Raw genomic sequence first — 21,179 nt, 5'->3', positions numbered from 1 at the left:
TGGTCGGCACTGCAATTGTGCAGCGGTGTGTGCCGCCTTGTCAGGGCTCAGTGCTGCCACCTCGTGTGTAATGGTCAGAACTGCAGTTGTGCAGAGGTGTGTGCCGCCTTGGCAGGGTTCAGTGCTGCCACTCCGTGTGTAATGGTCGGGACTGCAGTTGTGCAGCGGTTTGTGCCGCCTTGTCGCGGCTCACTGCTGCCACCTCGTGTGTAATGGTCGGTACTGCAGTTGTGCAGCGGTGTGTGCCGCCTTGTCAGTGCTCAGTGCTGCCACCTCGTGTGTAATGGTCAGAACTGCAGTTGTGCAGAGGCCTGTGCTGCCTTGTCAGGGTTCAGTGCTGCCACCGTGTGTATAATGGTCAGAACTGCAGTTGTGCAGCGGCGTGTGCCGCCTTGTCAGGGCTCAGTGCTGCCACCCCGTGTGTAATGGTCGGTACTGCAGTTGTGCAGCGGTGTGTGCCGCCTTGTCAGGGCTCAGTGCTGCCACCGTGTGTATAATGATCGGTACTGCAGTCGTGCAGAGCTGTGTGCCGCCTTGTCAGGGCTCAGTGCTGCCACCGTGTGTGTAATGGTCGGGACTGCAGTTGTGCAGCGGCGTGAGCCCCCCCGTTGCTTCTCCCCCACATTTATCGTCATTTCTTGCCCTGTTCCTTCTTCCAGGCTTGTCTTGATGACAATTACAATGGCCTGCTTTATATGGCAGCAGGTCAGGATGGGGAGCCTGGCAAAATTGCTGCTCAAGAGAGAGAGAGAGGAGAGAGGAAGGTAATGGTTGCCTCAACCCAGATAAGCATCTAAGGAAGAAATCCATGGGAGCACTAAGTCAGTACTCTCTGCTTTGAAGAGTGCAGAGACAGCATTCTTTTTGCATCCTGAAAATGATCTAATCGATAGCTGTTGATTTATCTTTGAGGCTTTATCCACTCTCCCTGCTTGCAGATAAGTGTAACATTTAGCTTGGAGAAGAGGAGGCTCGGGGGAGACCTTCTTGCTCTCTACAGCTACCTGAAGGGAGGTTGTAGCCAGGTGGAGGTTGGTCTCTTCTCCCAGGCACCCAGCACCAGAACAAGAGGACACAGTCTCAAGCTGTGCCAGGGGAGGCTTAGGCTGGATGTTAGGAAGAAGTTCTTCCCAGAAAGGGTGATTGGCCTTTGGAATGTGCTGCCCAGGGAGGTGGTGGAGACACCATCACTGGAGGTGTTTAGGAAGAGCCTGGATGGGGTGCTTGGTGCCATGGTTTAGTTGATTAGATGGTGTTGGGTGATTGGTTGGACTCGATGATCTCAAAGGTCTCTTCCATCCTGGTTAATTCTAGTCTAGTCTGGCAAATTTTTACTTCAAATGACAGACTTCAGAGTAAGTCAGAGTTTGTGTCTTTTCTGACTAGTGTAGCATTCTGAATCCTCACCTCTACAGTCTTATTATATGCTCACAGTGCTCCTTTCTCCCTTCTACCCAGCTACCCAAGTCTGGGTAGAAAAACTCACTAAAGGATATAGAATCAAAAGTTTTAAAAGCCTAGAGCCAGGTTATTTATACAATTGAAACTGTTCTGTGTGGAGGATGTCCCTGCTCACTGTGGGGGTTTGGACTGGATGACCTTTGGAGGTCCCTTCCAACCCAACCCATTCTGTGATTCCTTTCAGGGAGCTGCAGAGAGCAATGAGGTCTCCCTTCAGCCTCCTTTTCTCCTGACTAAACAGCCCAGTTCCCTCTGCTGCTCCTCAGCCCTGTTCTCCAGACCCTTTCCCATTATGTACAACATGATTTACCAGGAGAGTGTGGAAAGCAGATTGTTGGCTAAAGAAGATGGAAACATATTGTAGCACTAGGGCTATAATCCCATGCCCCTTGTTGAAGTGTTTGAATTGTCCTTTAGTAATAAGTACTTCTAAAGTAGGTAGCCCATATCTGAGCAGAAAGAGAGCTTTTGGTTGAAGCAGATGGAGCCAGGGTAGTGAAAATGTTTTACAGCTTTCAGGATAAAAGAAACCTTGAGCTTATCATGGAGCTCTTACCTGGAGGTAAGCTGTTTGCTGACAGAGGATGTTGGATTTGTAGGTCCTGGCAGCAATAGTTTTCCAAAGAGGAGCTCTAGGGCCAGTTACAAAATTAGGATTGGATTCTCCTGGGGTTTCACACAGAATGAGTCCCATGAATCAAGTGTTCTGATTTCACAGCTGTAGTTTCTTCTCTGCTGAGGTGACAGGATGACCTCACTAGTGAGGAAAGATACCTTATCAGAAGAGGAGACACAGTTTGATGGGCTGGAAACTGTGTTGGCCACAGATGCTATTCATCAGCTGGGAGTCATCCATAGGGATATTAAGCCAGAGAGCCTTCTGCTGGGTGTGAGGGTAAGTAGTGTGCATGTGAAGGTGTCCAGAGAAGGGCAACAAAGCTGGGGAGGGGTTTGGAGCACAGCTTTATGAGGAGAGGCTGAGGGAGCTGGGGTTGTTCAGTGGTTCATTCTTCTCTTTTCTCTTCTCTTCTCTTCTCTTCTCTTCTCTTCTCTTCTCTTCTCTTCTCTTCTCTTCTCTTCTCTTCTCTTCTCTTCTCTTCTCTTCTCTTCTCTTCTCTTCTCTTCTCTTCTCTTCTCTTCTCTTCTCTTCTCTTCTCTTCTCTTCTCTTCTCTTCTCTTCTCTTCTCTTCTCTTCTCTCTCTTCTCTTCTCTTCTCTTCTCTTCCATTCCATTCCATTCCATTCCATTCCATTCCATTCCATTCCATTCCATTCCATTCCATTCCATTCCATTCCATTCCTTGCATCCTTTGCACACTCATTCAGGACATGCCAAGAATGACACCTACCCATCCTCCTTGTAGAGCTTCATATGTGGGACTGTCCTCTCTCACACCACTTCAGGACGGCCCCGGGGGCAGGGCAGGGGAGCCAATGCAAGGCAAGGCAGAGTAGGGTAGGGTAGGGTAGGGTAGGGTAGGGTAGGGTAGGGTAGGGTAGGGTAGGGTAGGGTATGGTAGGCGGGCAGAGGCGCCTGCCGGGCAGCAAGGTCTAGGAAGGCAGCCGACGGCTGGCAGGACCGCGGAGCTCCTCCCCGGGCAGCCGCCGTTACCAGGCGGAACCCACGCGGTCCCGCGGCTTCTGCTGTGCGGGTGTCGCTCCCCGGAACTGCTCAGGGCTCCATTCCTGCCGGCAGCCCTCCGCCTGAGAGGTAGCCTGGCACCCGCGGCTGCCCCGGAGCGGATGGGAGGGAGCGCCGCCCTCTCCGCGGGACGGGAGGCAACAGGAGGCTTCTCGGAGGCTGTGAGGTGGGCAGCTCAGGGTGCCAGAAGCCAAGCTCATCTCAGTGGTGCCCAGGGACTGGAGCAGAAGCAGTTTGTTCATGGGCACAAACTGAAACCCAGGGGATTCTCCGTGACTCTCAGGAATCACTTTTGCTGTGAGGGTGACAGAGCACTGACACAGGGTGCCCGGAGGAGTATCCCTCCTCAGAGACATTCAAAAGCCATTGGGACATGGCCCTGGGCAACCAGCTCTGGGTGGTCCTGCTTGAGCAGGGGGGGGTCAGACTAGCTGAGCTCCTGAAGTCCCTTCCCACCTCACCCGCTCTGTGATTCTCTCAAATCTGTAGAGCCCCACTCAGGAGGATCCTCCTGCTCATGACTTCCAGGGTTGTGTTTAAACTCAATAAGAACTTTATAGTCTGCTGCTTATGGCTTTATGGTGGAGATTTCTTAGGGCAAGCTTTGATTGCAGCTAGCAGGCCTCCAGTAGAGAACCTCCTGTGCCTTAAGAGACTGAGCAGCAGGGAGTTACATTTAATACCTCCTCCTCTCAGTTCTGATGTTCTTCCAGCAAGTAACAGCAGGGCTCCCCTACTATGCTGTGTGATCTCTCTCTGTTAGCTAATTTCCCCTTGTAACAGGAATGTGCTTCCTTGCACCAGGGCAAAAAAAGGGAGAAGGGGAAAAAAGTCATGTAAAGACTGGTAGTTTAATGGTGCTGTAGTTTTAAACAAGGCTGTTTTGTCCTACTGCATGCTCCACTTACACTCTGATATAATGTCTCCATTGTTTGAAGGAACATGAAAAAGCCAATTAACAAAAATCAGGAACCCATAGGTAATATTTTTGTTACTTAGAAGAAGTAACCCCAGGCAGAGCTACAGGCTGGGATCAGAGTGGCTGAGAGCTCCCAAACAGAGAGGGACCTGGGGGTGCTGATCGACAGCCACCTAAACATGAGCCAGCAGAGTGCCCAGGTGGCCAAAAAGGCCAATGGCATCCTGGCCTGCATTAGGAATAGTGTGGCCAGCAGGAGCAGGGAAGTCATTGTGCCCCTGTACTCTGCATTGGTTAGGCCACACCTTGAGTCCTGTGTCCAGTTCTGGGCCCCTCAGTTTAAGAAGGACATTGAGACTCTTGAATGTGTCCAGAGAAGGGCAACAAGCTGGGGAGAGGCCTTGAGCACAGCCCTGTGAGGAGAGGCTGAGGGAGCTGGGGTTGCTTAGCCTGGAGAAGAGGAGGCTCAGGGGTGACCTCATTGCCCTCTACAACTACCTGAAAGGAGGTTGTAGCCAGGTGGGGGTTGGTCTCTTCTCCCAGGCAACCAGCACCAGAACAAGGGGACACAGTCTCAAGCTGTGCCAGGGGAGGTTTAGACTCAAGGTGAGGAGAAAGTTCTTCACTGAGAGAGTCATTCGTCATTGGAATGTGCTGCCCAGGGAGGTGGTGGAGTCACCATCCCTGGAGGTGTTCAAGAGGGGATTGGATGTGGCACTTGGTGCCATGTTCTAGTCATGAGGTCTGTGTTGATAGGTTGGACTCGATAATCCTTGAGGTCTCTTCCAACCTTAGTTATACTGTGATACTGTGAAGAGCTGGGGCTCCGTGATGAAGCTAGACAATGTTTTGCTGCAGCAGCATAGCTAGTAATCTACTGCAAATAGTCATGCATCAGAAGATACTCTGATATATGAGCTTCTATAGGATCAAACTGTGACCTTGTTGAAGTCAATGTCAACATTGTTATGGAGTAGGTGCCAGAGCTGGAAGCAAATTCAGAGTTGTGATGAAAATCAAAAGTAAAATGCACTTCCCTATTATAGCCATTCTACACTCAGAATTGAATCAGAATCAATAAGGTTGGAAAAGACCTCAGATCATCAAGTCCAACCTGTCACCACAGACCTCATGACTAAACCATGGCACCAAGTGCTACATCCAATCCCTTTTTGAACCCTCTAGGGACGGTGACTCCACCACCTCCCTGGGCAGCACATTCCAATGGCTAACAACTCTCTCAGTGAAGAATATTCTGCTCACCTCCAGCCTAAATTTCCCCTGGCACAGCTTGAGACTGTGTCCTCTTGTTCTGGTGCTGGCTGCCTGGGAGAAGAGACCAACCCCCACCTGGCTACAACCTCCCTTCAGGGAGTTGTAGAGACTAATAAGGTCTCCCCTGAGCCTCCTCTTCTCCAGGAGGGTTCATCATTGGCCTATTTTCCACTGTCCTTCCACACCACATTAACTTTGTGACATTATGTCTTGAGAAGACCTGGTAGCAAATTGTGGGGTTAATTTTATCTCAGCAGATTTAGATATCAGCAGCTGTCTTTAATCATTTAATTTGAAACTTGGAAGTTGCTACTTTACTCTCATTAGTCAAGGTGTCACAGGATGCAGTTAGCAGGAGAAGTACTTGGAAAACTGGCAAATGCTGAATTAATATTACTTAGTGATTTAGAGGAGCTGAAATGCTTTCAAGGCTGCTGTTTCAGTTACTGTTAATAGTACAAAGTATTGATAAATACCAAGATCTTGTTTCTCATCCTTTTAATTGTGTTTAGAGATGAGTCCTGTGTCCAGTTCTGGGCCCCTCAGTTTAGGAAGGAGGTTGACTTGCTGGAACGAGTCCAGAGAAGGGCAACGAAGTTGGTGAGAGGTTTGGAACACAGCCCTGTGAGGAGAGACTGAGGGAGCTGGGGTTGCTTAGCCTGGAGAGGAGGAGACTCAGGGGTGACCTTATTGCTCTCTACAACTACCTGAAGGGAGGCGGTAGACAGGCAGAGGTTGGTCTCTTCTCCCAGGCACCCAGCACCAGAACAAGAGGACACAGTCTCAGGCTGCACCAGGGGAGGTTTAGGCTGGATGTTAGGAAGAAGTTCTATACAGAGAGAGTGATTGCCCATTGGAATGGGCTGCCCAGAGAGGTGGTGGAGTCACCATCACTGGAGGTGTTTAGGAGGAGACTTGATGGGGTGCTTGGTGCCATGGGTTAGTTGTTTAGGTGGGTTGGATTGGTTGATGGGTTGGACGTGATGATCTTGAAGGTCTCTTCCAACCTGGTCTATTCTATTCTATTCTATTCTATTCTATTCTATTCTATTCTATTCTACTCTACTCTACTCTACTCTACTCTACTCTACTCTACTCTACTCACTACTGTTAGCCATTGGAATGTGCTGCCCAGGGAGGTGGTGGAGTCGCCATCCCTGGAGGTGTTCAAGAGGGGATTGGACATGGCACTTGTTGCCATAGTTTAGTCATGAGGTCTGTGGTGACAGGTTAGACTTGATGATCTTTGAGGTCTCTTCCAACCTTGGTGATTCTGTGATTCTCTGAATTCTAATAGATTTATTGGGGAGGGTAATTAATATTTACTCTAAATGAAACTTCTGGGTGTTAGAAGATGTAGTGTGAGGAGAAGAGCAGATTGGGGTTTATATTTGTACTTGCTGAAGGATTTTTTTCAGGTACTTGAAAGGCAGAACCCCAGTGTCAAGATGCTGAACTAGAAGGACTACATTGCTGATACAAAAGAGCAATCATTTTATTGACATATGCCACCAAAACATTACAGACAGCTCCTCTTCCTGAGCTGACAGTGTGCATATCCTCAGTGATTTACACTGGCTTTGTAGTTATTCCCTGAACTGGGCTTCAATCATCCTCCTGTGGGTTTTTGTTGGGGCTTTTTGGCATTTAGAAACAGACACATCACTGCTCTTGCTGTCCTTATGCTAGAGGCTTTCTGACTAGATGGAGCAGTGCTGCTTTATTGGCTTTTGGCCACTGGGAGCTTGCTGCATACTCTGGAGAAAATGCCAGTTCTCTAGCAACCAGTGCTTCACCCTCCCTTGCCACTCTTGTGGCCACAGTTGTTACTGATCTTAACTTTGCTTTGTGACCCCTGACACCGACTCTTCCTCACCAGTGCTGAAGGTGCTGCAGTAAGCTTCCTGACAGCTCCACCAAGTGCACAGCATGCCCCTGAAGAGACACAAAGAAAGAAGTTCCTAAGTTTTTTTTTCCCCCCTCCTCTTCAACCATCAGTCTTATTTCTAACTGCTGCAGCTGCTGCAGGAAGAGGCTGCATTGCTTTTGTGAACTGTTGAAGACTTGCAGCCAACTGCTGTGAGCCAGCAGGTTTCCAATGTGAACTGTAGCTCCTTGTGAAGTTCAGGTGGTCACCTTTGGCCTACCGCATGGCACATCGGTGATGGTTTACACTCCTCTGAGGTGAAAAGTGGGGAATAGAGATAATAGCATCATGATAAATATCACTATTTAATTCCATTAAGTTGGTTTCTTGTCAAAGCCCTAACCACATAAATAGTAGGCTTACTCATTTGGTTAATTCTTGTAACAGGCTTGTTCCATCAACTGTCCAGAGCACTCATTATATCAGACAAGGCACTATACCTGGCAAAATGTATGGAGTGAAGGACAACTATTGCCCTGAGAAACTTTAGAATCATAGAATCAGGAAGGTTGGAAAAGACCTCAAAGATCATCGAGTCCAACCTGTCACCCAACACCTCATGACTACTAAACCATGGCTCCAAGTGCCACATCCAAGCCCCTCTTGAACACCTCGAGGGACAGCATAAATATCCTGCTTTTACCTGCCCAGGATGGGGCCATATTTCTTGTTGATAAACACAATCTGGAGTGCTTCACCTACAATGTGCTTATCTTAGAAACTCAGAAAAGGTCTTCTGCCTTTATGGAAATAACTACTTGAGTGTCCCACTGCAATCCATGTGCTACCACAGCATAGCTGCGTGCTTGAAAGGTGGCTCAGTTACTTTCTCAGGCAATTGAGTAATTGGTTCTTCATCAACTAGAGTTTATATATTGATGAATAGACTCCCTGCTGCTTAGAAGTTCTCTCGTTTGGATACAGTGTAAAGGATAACAAGTTGCAGATGAGCTCTGGCCCACGAGAAGCCCAGTAAGAGTGATTCTTACCCTGCAGGGCCAGATTACAGGCTAATCAGTACTTGAACAACCCTCAGATATTTAATTGGGATAAAAGGGCTGAGACAATCAGGGTGTTCATTCTATTTATTTAAGAATCTAGAAGCTGTTACTAGGAAATTATGAATCTGCCCTAGATGAGAAAAAATAATTGATCTGTGTGCAGCTACATAGAAATCACATGCAAAAGTGAGTGAAAATGTCAGAGCTCTTATGGAAAGAAAGGCAACTTTCTAAAATATATTGCTAGCTTCACCATGTTCTGTTCTGCTAATGAAAAGAGAGAGAGAGAATAAAGAGCAGTCATAATTTTTCCCCATGCTTTCATGGTTTTCTTACTATTTGTCTTCTGTTCTTACTTTTCTGCCTGTACAGATACCCAAAGTATACCATCTCCATTTCACATCAAAGGATTTGATGAAGGACTGCCCTGATCTTTCTTCCTTTCATCTGTCTCTCCTTGCTTCTCCGTGATTTCAAGTGGAAACCACCCAGTGACAGCAAAGGCATTTGAAAAGGAGTGTCTTTGCTCCACTGGGGGCCTTGCAGCTGACATGAACACTGCTAAAATTGAATCCTGCTGCTCAGTGGGAGGATGGCTTGAGCGTGGGTTCACACATATCTTCACGGGGGGCTCTCTAGGGTGTCACTTCAGTAACTGTAGCAGTTGCTCAATTTGCCTCCAGCTCTTAACAGTTAATCATGCAGTTTAAGATATCAGATAATTAAACACTAAAGAGTACAAATATCAGCGTGTTCATCCAATACAAGCATGGTAGACTTTAGTAGAGGCAGACAAGTAGCAGAACTCCTGTTCCACAGAAGGGTCCAAGATTAAGGCAAATAAACACCTTGAGTCAGTTCTGGGACCCTCAGGTTAAGAAGGACATTGAGACTCTTGAACGTGTCCAGAGAAGGGCAACAAAGCTGGGGAGGGGTCTGGAGCACAGCCCTGTGAGGAGAGGCTGAGGGAGCTGGGGTTGCTTAGCCTGGAGAAGAGGAGGCTCAGGAGAGACCTCCTTGCTCTCTACAAATACCTGAAGGGAGGCTGTAGCCAGGAGGGGGTTGGTCTCTTCTCCTAGGCAATCAGCACCAGAACAAGAGGACACAGTCTCAAGCTGTGCCAGACTCGAGGTGAGGAGAAAGTTCTTCCCAGAGAGAGTTGTTAGCCATTGGAATGTGCTGCCCAGGGAGGTGGTGGAGTCCCCATCACTGGCGGTGTTTAGGAAAAGACTGGATGGGGTGCTTGGTGCCATGGTTTACTTGATTAGATGGTGTTGGGTGATAGGTTGGACTCGATCCCAAAGGTCATTTCCAACCTGGTTAATTCCATTCCATCCCATTCCATCCCATCCCATCCCATCCCATCCCATCCCATCCCATTCCATTCCTTTCCATCCCATCCCATTCCATTCCATTCCATATTTTTGTGAATGAAGGTCACTCTTTTTTACCCAGACTTACTCTGTCAATAGGAACCCCCTGAGAGCACTTACCAGAGCATAAATTCAATTGTTCAATGTGTATGATCAGATCTGTTTCTGTTTCAGAACTATGTTAAGCTTTCCACATTCTCATCAATGGAAACTGGTTAGTAGGTGGCTTTTACCCCACCATAGCATGCAGTGACAAATCCTTAAATATGAAAACATAAACCAGAATATTCCATCACTTTTGTACTACTGAGAGCCCAATTGTGCAACACACAAAGTCCTGGAAATCTGGGAGCTGATGCTGCTCTGCTGCTTACTGTAGTCAAGTACACACCTACAGAATCAAACCTCTTGTTGTTGGAGAATGGTCCTTTCACAGCAGCGACTGCATAGCTGTATGCTTGAATCTGTTTCATTGTACATCATTCCAAATACTCAGGAAGAGTCTGTCTTATACTCACAAGTCCATGGGACCGGATGGATACTCACAAGTCCATGGGACCGGATGGGATCCATCCTAGGGTGCTGAGAGAGCTGGCAGATGTGCTAGCTAGGCCACTCTCCATCATTTTCCTCCAGTCCTGGCTCACCAGTGAGGTCCCAGATGACTGGAAACTGGCCAACGTGGTCCCCATCCACAAGAAGGGTCGGATGGAGGAACCTGGAAACTCCAGGCCAGTCAGCCTGACCTCAGTGCCAGGGAAAGTGATGGAGCAGATTATCCTGGCGGCAATAACTGCACCTGAAGGATGGCCAAGGGCTCAGGTCCAGCCAGCATGGATTTAGGAGGGGCAGGTCCTGCCTCTCCAACCTGATCTCTTTCTATGATCAGGTGACCCGTCTGGTGGACGTGGGGAGGCCTGTGGATGTGGTCTACCTGGACTTCATCAAGGCCTTTGACACCATCCCCCACAGCAAACTGCTGGCTAAGCTGTCAGCCCCTGGCTTGGACCACTACACTCTGTGCTGGGTTAGGAACTGGCTGGAGGGCAGAGCCCAGAGAGTGGTGGTGAATGGTGCCACATCCAGCTGGCAGCCAGTTACCAGTGGTGTTCCCCAGGGATCAGTGCTGGGCCCTGTGCTCTTCAACATCTTCATCAATGATCTGGATGAGGGGGTCGAGTCAGTCATCAGCAAGTTTGCAGATGACACAAAGTTAGGGGCAGATGTTAGTCAGTTAGAGGGTAGAAAGGCTCTGCAGAGGGACCTTGACCAACTGGACAGATGGGCAGAGTCCAATGGGATGGCATTCAACAAGTCCAAGTGCCAGGTGCTGCACTTTGGCTACGGCAATCCCATGCAGAGCTACAGGCTGGGGTCGGAGTGGCTGAGAGCTGCCAAACAGAGAGGGACCTGGGGGTGCTGACTGACAGCCACCTGAATATGAGCCAGCAGTGTGCCCAGATGGCCAAGAGGGCCAATGGCATCCTGGCCTGCATTAGGAATAGTGTGGCCAGCAGGAGCAGGGAGGTCATTGTGCCCCTGTACTCTGCATTGGTTAGGCCACACCTTGAGTCCTGTGTCCAGTTCTGGGCCCCTCAGTTTAAGAAGGACATTGAGACACTTGAACGTGTCCAGAGAAGGGCAACGAGGCTGGGGAGAGGCCTTGAACACAAGCCCTGTGAGGAGAGGCTGAGGGAGCTGGGATTGTTTAGCCTGGAGAAGAGGAGGCTCAGGGGTGACCTCATTGCCCTCTACAACTACCTGAAAGGTGGTTGTAGCCCGGAGGGGGTTGGTCTCTTCTCCCAGGCAACCAGCAGCAGAACAAGGGGACACAGTCTCAAGCTGTGCCAGGGGAGGTTTAGACTCGAGGTGAGGAGGAAGTTCTTCACCGAGCGAGTTGTTCATCATGGGAATGTGCTGCCCAGGGAGGTGGTGGAGTCACCATCCCTGGAGGTGTTCAAGAGGAGATTGGACGTGGCACTTGGTGCCATGGTCTAGTCATGAGGTCTGTGTTGATAGGTTGGACTCGATGATCCTCGAGGTCCTTTCCAACGTAAGTTATACTGTGAGACTGTGATACTTATGGCTTCTGTGAATGCCACTAGCAATGTCAGGTTGTATCTGTGAATTATTAGCTAAAATGTAAAAGTCCATGTCTCTCTAACTTCAGTTCAGCACTTTTAATGTCACCTTTTTAGGTGTGCTGTGTTTGATGTTCAACAGAATCAATTTCCTGTGAAGTATTTCAGTATCTACCTGTCTGCTATAAAACCTGGGTTTTCTTCCATAGAATTTACAGCCTGGCTCTCCTGTTAAGCATTGATGTAAAATACCAAAGTATTGCTGATTGAATTGTTTTAGTCTAGCCCAGTGAAGTTAAAGCAGTTTGGCACAAACTAAGATAACTGCTGCAGGGGTTGTACAGGGGGACAGATTCAGGTATTGCAGAAATGCAGAAAACACAAAGAAACTGAAGAGACCAACAAAACACATCATGAAATAGGAATGAGCCTCTGTAGTTCTTCCTCTGGCTTGGGGGCCACAGAGTATCTTTAGAAAATGTTGTGCCTTTTCCCCCACTGCTTCCCCTGGGAACAAGCAGCACAATAGCTTACTGAGCTGCTGCTTCTTTTGCCCTGAAGATTTGTGTTGGGCAGAGATGATATTTCAGGTTGCAAAATATGTGCCATTTGTGCAATGCCACGGGTCATGTGCACTTGCAGCCCAGAAAGCCAATCAGATCCTGGGCTGCAGCAAGAGAAGTGTGGCCAGCAGGTCAAGGGAGGTGATTCTCCCCCTCTGCTCAGCCCTGGTGAGACCCCACCTGGAGTACTGTGTCCAGTTCTGGAGCCCCTATTACAAGAGGGATCTGGAGGTGCTGGAAGGTGTCCAGAGAAGGGCCAGGAGGATGAGCAGAGGGCTGGAGCACCTCTCCTATGAGGACAGACTGAAGGAGTTGGGGCTGTTCAGTCTGGAGAAGAGAGGGCTCTAAGGTGACCTCATTGTGGCCTTCCAATATCTGAAGGGGGCTACAGGAAGGCTGGGGAGGGATTGCTCAGGATCTCAGGTAGTGATAGGACTAGGGGGAATGGCATGAAGCTGGAGGTGGGGAGATTCAGGCTGGAGGAGAGGAGGAAGTTCTTCCCCATGAGAGTGGTGAAGCCCTGGAATGGGTTGTCCAGGGATGTGGTTGAGGCCCCATCCCTGGAGGTGTTTAAGCCCAGGCTGGATGAGGCTCTGGCCAGGCTGATCTAGTGTGAGGTGTCCCTGCCCATGGAGGTTGGAACTAGCTGATCCTTGTGGTCCCTTCCAACCCTGACTGATTCTATGATTCTATGATTTTTGTGGCCTGCAGAAAACTGCCCTGCAGATGCTGTTGTAAAAGGGAATTTTGTCTCAGAGTATCTGGTCAGAACAGCCCTGCTAATTGGTAGGGATTGAAACCAACAGAAGTAATCTGGCAAGGAAATAAGTCAAAAGTACCAGCAAATGTTTCATTCTTCTAGTCAAGAGTCTCTCTGTTGTGTTCAGTGTATGCAAAAGAAAGATGCTGAGAACTTGCATATTTCTGTGGAGTAGAAGAGTATCTTCATTTTCTTCAAGATCTCCCTCATGGTATTTTGATGAGAAGTTGTTATCACAAAGAGTAAGTTCTTTGCATTTCCTGTTTATTCATTTGAGCAACAAAACTTTGACCAACTGTTCAATGTACAGAATTGATACTTGCAATGAGATTAAAATGAAACCTGAAGTCAGTTTAAGTTGAAGAATATTTTTTGTGGTTGCACTTTATAGGAGTCATGATTTAAACTGAATTGATGAACAGAAACTATTTGCAGCCAGCCTCCTCTTTCCCAGTGACTTCTAGTAGTAACATGGACACAAGATGTTCTCTGACCTTGTTCTCGAGCTCATTCTCTTATACAGGATGGTGATAGAATCATAGAATCAATGAGGTTGGAAAAGACCTCAGAGATCATCAAGTCCAACCTGTCACCACAGACCTCATAACTACTAAACCATGGCACCAAGTGCCACATCCAATCCCCTCTTGAACACCTCCAGGGATGGGGACTCCACCACCTCCCTGGGCAGCACATTCCAATGGCCAACAACTCTCTGGGAAGAACTTTCTCCTCACCTCCAGCCTAAACTTCCCTGGTGCAGCTTGAGACTGTGTCCTCTTGTTCTGGTGCTGGTTGCTTGAGAGAAGAGACCAACCCCCATCTGGTTACAACCACCCTTCAGGTAGTTGTAGACAGCAATAAGGTCTCCCCTGAGCCTTCTCTTCTCCAGGCTAAGCAACCCCAGCTCCCTCAGCTTCTCCTCACAGGGCTGTGAGGCCTCACCCCAGCCTCGTTGCCCTTCTCTGAACATATTCAAGTGTCTCATTATCCTTCTTAAACTGAGGGGCCCAGAACTGGACACAGGACTCAAGGTGTGGCCTAACCAGTGCTGAGTACAGGGCACAGTGACTTCCCTACTCCTGCTGGCCATGCTGTTCCTGATGCAGGCCAGGATGCCATTGGCCTTCTTGGCCACCTGGGCACACTGCTGGCTCATGTTCAGCTGGCTGTCAACCAGTACCCCCAAGTCCCTCTCTGCCTGGCTGCTCTCAGCCACTCTGACCCCAGCCTGTAGCACTGCCTGGGGTTGTTGTGGCCAATGTGTAGAACCTGGCACTTGGATGTGTTCAATCTCCTGCCCTTGGACTCTGCCCATCTGTCCAGCCTGGCAAGGTCCCTCTGCAGAGTTCTCCAACCCTCTCACCTGCACCCACCTTGGTGTCATCTGCAAATTTACTGCTGATGGACTCAATCCCCCCCTCCAGATCATCAATAAAGATACTGAGCAGGAACTCCATGGCAACACATAGTCCACATTTTCCAAGATTTAATTTTGTTAACAGTTTTATGCAGAATTACTTACAGACAGTTCTACAGCAGGTCAGTTGTACCTGTTTCTTCAATCTTATTCCACAAGTTTGAGTGACTATAGACTATAGACAAGCTCTCCAGAACCCATACAGTGTTAAACACTGGAAAAGAGAAGACAGTGCTCTCCATAGAGTTTTAACATTTATTTCACAAACAGTTTTTTGACTAACAATTCTTATGAGTTGTGAATAAGTCCATGCAGGTTTACTGCACCATACAATTTTCTTCCTGCTCATCTTGCTCAGGTAGTCCTTGCTCATTAAGAGAGGTTTTTGTCCTTGTGCACCGCAGGACTCTCCCTGGTATTCTCAGGGGCAGTTTTTGTTGCTTGCACATACTGGCAAAGTGGAGACCTTAACATAGGTTTCATTGGTAGAGAAGTTGCTACTGCTTGGCACTGCAGTCCAACACTGCCTGTAACACAAACAAAAATGTCCTGGTTTATTGGTCATGGAAAGCCATGTGAGCTTTCTGTAGCAGGTCAAAAGACTAAACACTGAGAACTTGCCAAAACCATATCCATAAATGTCAGAACCAGATAAAAGCATTTTGAATATGTCACACCACTTCAAATATACAATACAGGGAGACTTGATATCAATTGTTCTGCTGTGGTATAAGATGCAGTATCTGCTACACAGCTGGCCAGCCCTTTGCTAGGAGCAGGAAAAAGCTAAACCAGGAAGAGACAGCACTCTGGATTCTGTTTACTAAGATAGCAGGTGTTGTGTACTGAGCTCTGTATTTCATTTTTACTGTACATATTCTGAAAACATAAAAGATAGTTGTCAATTCTTGTGCTGACATCTAGACAGAAACCACTGCTCTCGCCTTTTAACTGATGCGCAGTCAAAGAATGGAATGGAATGGAATGGAATGGAATGGGATAGGATAGGATAGGATAGGATAGGATAGGATAGGATAGGATAGGATAGGATAGGATAGGATAGGATAGGATAGGATAGGATAGGATAGGATAGAATAGATCAGATCAGGTTGGAAAAGACCTTTGAGATCATCAAGTCCAACCTATCACCCAACACCATCTAATCCACTAAACCATGGCACCAAGCGCCTCATCCAGGCTCTCCCTAAACACCTCCAGGGATGGGGACTCCACCACCTCCCTGGGCAGCACATTCCAATGGCCAATCTCTCTTTCTGGGAAGAACTTCTTCCTAACATCCAGCCTAAACCTCCCCTGGCACAGCTTGAGACTGTGTCCTCTTATTCTGGTGCTGCTTGCCTGGCAGAAGAGACCAACCCCCACCTGGTTACAACCTCCCTTCAGGGAGTTGTAGAGAGCAAGAAGGTCTCCCCCGAGCCTCCTCTTCTCCAGGCTAAGCAACCCCAGCTCCCTCAGCCTCTCCTCATAGGGCTGTGCTTGAGACCTCTCCCCAGCCTCATTGCCCTTCTCTGGATATATTCAAGTGTCTCATTATCCTTCTTAAACTGAGGGGCCCAGAACTGGACACAGGACTCAAGGTGTGGCCTAACCAGTGCAGTGTACAGGGGCAGAATGACCTCCCTGCTCCTGCTGGCCACACTCTTCCTGATGCAGGCCAGGATGCCATTGGCCCTCTTGGCTGCCTGGGCACACTGCAAGCTCATGTTCAGCCTACTGACCATTAGTGTGGTGAAAACCTCTGTGATGTTTTAGTGATTTAGTATTGCTGATCTTATCTTCACTGTGTTGTTGAGAAATGTAAAGCATGATGCTGTGCCCTCAAACTGACTTAAACAGATGAATACATTGGGAGAATGCCTTCATTTTCCCCATGGCTTTCACATTCAGGTACATTTTAAGTTACCTTTTGTGGTTTGCTGCCACCAGGTGCTGAAGAAGAGCGCTCACCAAGCCTGTCTGGTCTGCATTTCTGCATTTCTTCTGCAGCCAAAAGTAACCTCCCACATGGGGAAGCCAGACAGAAGCTGCTTCTCAGGCTTATGGTTCTGCATAAAATGTAAGGGCTAATCTTTCCAGTGGGGGTAGCAGCAAACCCTGAAAAACAAACAGCTTCTATTGAAAAGCTAATAGGTGATATTTCCTCAAACAGGTCTCTTTTTTCCAACAACAGGGATAAAAAAAATAACTGATTAAAATCAGTAATTCATTCTAGACTGATGAACAGGTCTTGTGTATTCCAAAATTCATCTGCAGACCCTGGAAATTGTAGCCAGGGTACAACAGCAATCAGAATGGTTTGAGTTGGCAAGGGCCTTAAAAATGTAGTTTGAACTCTCCTGCTAGCCTAGGTTGCTCCAGCTCTCATCCAACCTGGCCTTGAACATCTCCTGAGAGGGGCCATCCACAGCCTCCCCAGGCAACATGTTCCAGTGTCTCACCACCTACACTGTGAAGAATTCCTTCCTAATATCCAGTCTAAATCCCCTCTCTTCCAGCTCAAAGCCATTCCCCCTCATCCTATAACAATAAGCCCTTGTGGAAAGTCCTTCCCCAGTGCTTCTGTAGCCCCCACGCTCTGCTCATGACACTTTGCTTCAGCATTGCTCCCATCTCTCCAGCCCCAGCAATGTTTTTCCTTCACCTCAGCATCTATTGCCTTTAGGCTGTCACAGAGCTGAGACAAATACCTGTGACTGGCTCCATTTTGGTGCATGGTTTTGCCCTTTAGAGCCAGCTGGATATGACCATGCCTGGTACAGGGCAGCCCTGACCTCCTTTTGCAGAGTACCCCTGCAGCCCTTGACACCAACCACTTGCCATTCAGACCTTGCATACCTATGAACTGCCTCTTTGATCTCCTAAGGAGTAACAGTGAAGGAACTACATGGGGCTGTTGAGAGAGCAAGCATGCCTGCATCACAGCACAGTACTCTGGCACACCCAGCTTGTGGCCTTTAAGATTTAGATTCATTCATGTCCATTCCCCTGTAAGTTTCAGTGAATGGTACAAACAATGCTTTTTAAATGACTAGAGCAAGTCCTCAGTCAGCAAAACTCTGTTGCTTTTACACATCACAACCTTAGCCTCTAATACCTGCAACACTAGGAACTACAAAGTTGTGACTGTCAGGATCATTTAACTCTTAGCAGAAGGGCAGCTATAAAACCAATATAAATGATTTATGCTGCTCTAACACTACAGCTCCACAAAGACTGACATGGCACTGGCACACACTCCCATTTCCACTGCTTTCACCTACTAAAAACAGTCACTCAGAGTAAAACCAAGTCAGCAAAACAAGAGGGAAAAAAACCACCTGCTATGCTCAGAGAATGTTTATCTTTACAGTGTTTTGTAAATACCTTTTTTCACCACTACTGGAAGCCCATATGGCTCATCATCTGTGTCCTCCTGGTCCAGCAGATTTTGAAAGATATCACTCTTCCTTTTCTTCTTTGATGAAGTCTCTGGCACAGGGGATCTGGGTTCTCCAGTATCTTTCCCATCGTCTTCGTATCTCTGCCTTTTGCTAGAAAGCTTACTAGGATCTTCACCTGACCTCAGGTCTTTGATAGGCTGATTAGTCACTGTTAAAGAGTTATCTGAATTCAGCAAAGGAGTGATGACCACATCACTTGCTGGCTGGTTCAGCTGACCATTCAACAAGATGACTTGTGTTTTCAGCATGTCATTTTCTTCCTCTAGTTTATAGTATTTCACGATCAGTGAGCAGTATTTCTCCAAGTTCTCTCTGATTTTCACTTCTGGGGATTCCTGTAAATCTTCCAGCTTTAACTGGATTTCTTCTGCAATGGAATTCTCATCAGCACCTTTCAAAGGAAAGTATCAATGTTCATGTAACTGACATGAAAAAAGCTGCACATATAAGAACTTGCAATGCAATGGTCACACATCTTTTAATTATACCTGTTCTGTAGCCATGCAACTGTGACAAAAATGAGTGACAGTGTGTGACAAACTCAGTAACATTTTAGAGAGAACGTATTTGCTAGAGAGCAAGCATGCAAAACTTGAAGAGAATTCTTGACCAATGCACAGGCAAGCATTTCCCTCATCACTTTGTAACTTCAGACCACTCAAATTGGAATGGAATGGAATGGAATGGAATGGAATGGAATGGAATGGAATGGAATGGAATGGAATGGAATAACCCAGGTTGGAAGAGACCTTCAAGATCATCGCATCCAACCTATCATCCAACACCACCTAATCAACTAACCCATGCAACCAAGCACCCAAATTACAACCCCCTAACTTTAAACATCATTTATAGCACAGTGCATCCCATGAGATGAGCCCAAATATAAAGAGCAAAGCACAGGAATCAGAGGGGGAAGCTTTCTGGATAATGATAAAAAGAATCTGAGTTGTAAAGAACACTCCCCTTCTTCCTTAAGTCTCTTTTAGCCACAAGAATGCAATGTTTAAAATGTATATTCATAATCTACAGTGGCCTCTGATGGCTTAAGAAAAAGAAGATGCACTAAGGTTTGAAACTGTTTGACACATTTGTAGTTGTACTTTTTAATACCAATTATCATAGAATCAATAAGGTTGAAAGAGACCTCAGAGGTCATCAAGTCCAACCTGTCACCCAACACCTCATGACTAACTAAAGCATGGCTTCAAGTGCCATGTCCCAGTCCTCTTTTGAACACCTCCAGGGATGGTGACTCCACCACCTCCCTGGGCAGCACATTCCAATAGCCTGTGAAGAACTTTCTCCTCACCTCCAGCCTAAACTTCCCCTGGCACATCTTGAGACTGTGTCCTCCTGTTCTGGTGCTAGTTGCCTGGGAGAGGAGACCAACCCCCACCTGGCTAGAACCACCCCTCAGGTAGTTGTAGAGAGCACTAAGGTCTCCCCTGAGCTTCCTCTTCTCCAGGCTAAGCAACCCCAGCTCCCTCAGCCTCTCCTTGTAGGGCTGTGCTCAAGACCTCTCACCAGCCTGATTGCCCTTCCCTGGACATGTTCAAGTGTCTCAATATCCTTCTTAAATTGAGTGGCCCAGAACTATTTGCTATTAATTATGCTATTAAAGCTGCAGATGAAAATAGAAGTTTTAGGGCAAAAGAATTTTACAAACTAATGCACTGCTAAGAAAACATTAAGACTAGATTTAGTCACCTTCTTTGTTTGAGACAGTTAGATTTTCCTTCTTTGATAGTTCATCACATTCAGCTAGTCGTTTCTGCAGCATTTCCTTTTCCTGTTCCATCTTCTTACATGACTGCATCCAGAGCTGCACTTCATTGTGGGCGACTTCATTCTCCTTCTTCAGCTGAACTATGAGGTTACTATTATCAGCCTAGAAAATAAGAAATTCAGTTATTATACCAGAAACAGAATTCTTTCATTTAAACATTGCAGTATCAGACAGAAGCTCGACTGTTATGCAATATGAGCTGTAAAGCATGATTGTAATGTGTACTTTCTTTCCTTGTTTCCATACAAGCTCATTATAGCAGCTCCTTTACTGCAGGAAACACAAAAGTCACAGTATCACCAGGGTTGGAAGAGACCTCAAAGATCATCAAGTTCAACCTATCACCCAAGACCTCATGACTAGACCATGGCACCAAGTGCCACATCCAATCCCCTCTTGAACACCTCCAGGGATGGTGACTCCACCATCTTCCTGGGCAGCACATTCCAATGGCCAACAACTGTCTCTGGGAAGAACTTTCTCCTCACCTCGAGCCTAAACTTCCCTTGGCACAGCTTGAGACTGTGTCCTCTTGTTCTGGTGCTGATTGTCTGGGAGAAGAGACCAACCCCCACCTGGCTACAACCTCCCTTCAGGGAGTTGTAGAGAGCAAGAAGGTCTCCCCTGAGCCTCCTCTTCTCCAGGCTAAGCAACCCCAGCTCCCTCAGCCTCTCCTCGTAGGGCTTGTGCTTCAAACCCCTCACCAACTTTGTTGCCCTTCTCTGGACAGCCTTTCTTCCACTCTTATTAGTGAAACAAAGGCTCTATCAAAGTGAAGCCAAAGTCCTGGAGCACTGCTTCCCAACCCTAGGTTTATTTTACTTCACAGTGCCCTGAGACACATGTAATTGGCAATGTTTGCTTATTTTTTCTTACCTTAACTTTTAGAAGTTCTCCTAAGGTTTGATTAGAGTCTTTAAGGGAATTATTCAGTTCTTCTTTACTTGACTTCAGATACTCAATTTCCAGTTTTTGTGAGCTGATAAAGTGTTGCAGTGAATTGACCTTTTCTTGACAGGCCTCAATTTCTACTTCATTCTGGAGAAAGACAAAGTTCCTCATTACTATGATACTGAAAAGGACGTTGAGTAGTATTTTAAAGATTCACCTAAGAGCATATCATAGCTCACAGGAATTTCTCAGCAAATTTCCTTGTATTTTGAGGAGTTTAAGACTGAAAGAGTAGTTGTTTGTGCCCTGTTGTGTCCCGAAGTCTACCTGGACTCATGCAGTGTTTGAAACTGCCCCCCACAACATCCTGGGCTCTAAATTAGAAAGAAATGGATCTGATGGGTGGATTACCTAGTAGAGAAGGAGGTGAATTGATGATTGCATGCAAAGAGTAAGGTCAATGGCTCAATGTTTAAGTGGAGACAAGGAATAGAATAGAATAGAATAGAATAGAATAGAATAGAATAGAATAGAATAGAATAGAATAGAATAGAGCAGAGCAGAGTAGAGTAGAGTAGGATAGAATAGAATAGAATAGAGCAGAGCAGAGCAGAGTA

At 47.1% G+C, this 21,179-nt stretch overlaps 1 protein-coding gene across 3 annotated transcripts in view; it reads right to left on the bottom strand.

Moving 5' to 3' along the window:
* Positions 1-14,825: 14,825 nt before the first annotated feature.
* The window catches only part of LOC137448672 (centromere protein F-like), a 62,694-nt gene continuing 56,340 nt past the window's right edge, over positions 14,826-21,179 (bottom strand). For all 3 annotated transcript variants that reach the window (XM_068153416.1, XM_068153418.1, XM_068153417.1), the window contains 5 exons: positions 20,548-20,709; positions 19,593-19,773; positions 17,806-18,273; positions 16,346-16,536; positions 14,826-14,948 (listed from right to left, as the gene is read on the bottom strand). In XM_068153416.1, coding sequence (XP_068009517.1) covers positions 14,919-14,948; positions 16,346-16,536; positions 17,806-18,273; positions 19,593-19,773; positions 20,548-20,709 — 1,032 coding nt within the window. In that variant the 3' untranslated portion in view covers positions 14,826-14,918. The remainder of the gene's footprint in view (positions 14,949-16,345; positions 16,537-17,805; positions 18,274-19,592; positions 19,774-20,547; positions 20,710-21,179) is intronic.

Source organism: Melanerpes formicivorus, unplaced genomic scaffold (assembly GCF_026170545.1).
Source record: "Melanerpes formicivorus ecotype bairdi unplaced genomic scaffold, bMelFor1.0.p_v2 SCAF_26, whole genome shotgun sequence".
Taxonomy (NCBI): domain Eukaryota; kingdom Metazoa; phylum Chordata; class Aves; order Piciformes; family Picidae; genus Melanerpes; species Melanerpes formicivorus.
The sequence above is the reverse complement of the archived record's forward strand: the minus strand, read 5'-3'. Positions and strand labels throughout refer to the sequence as shown.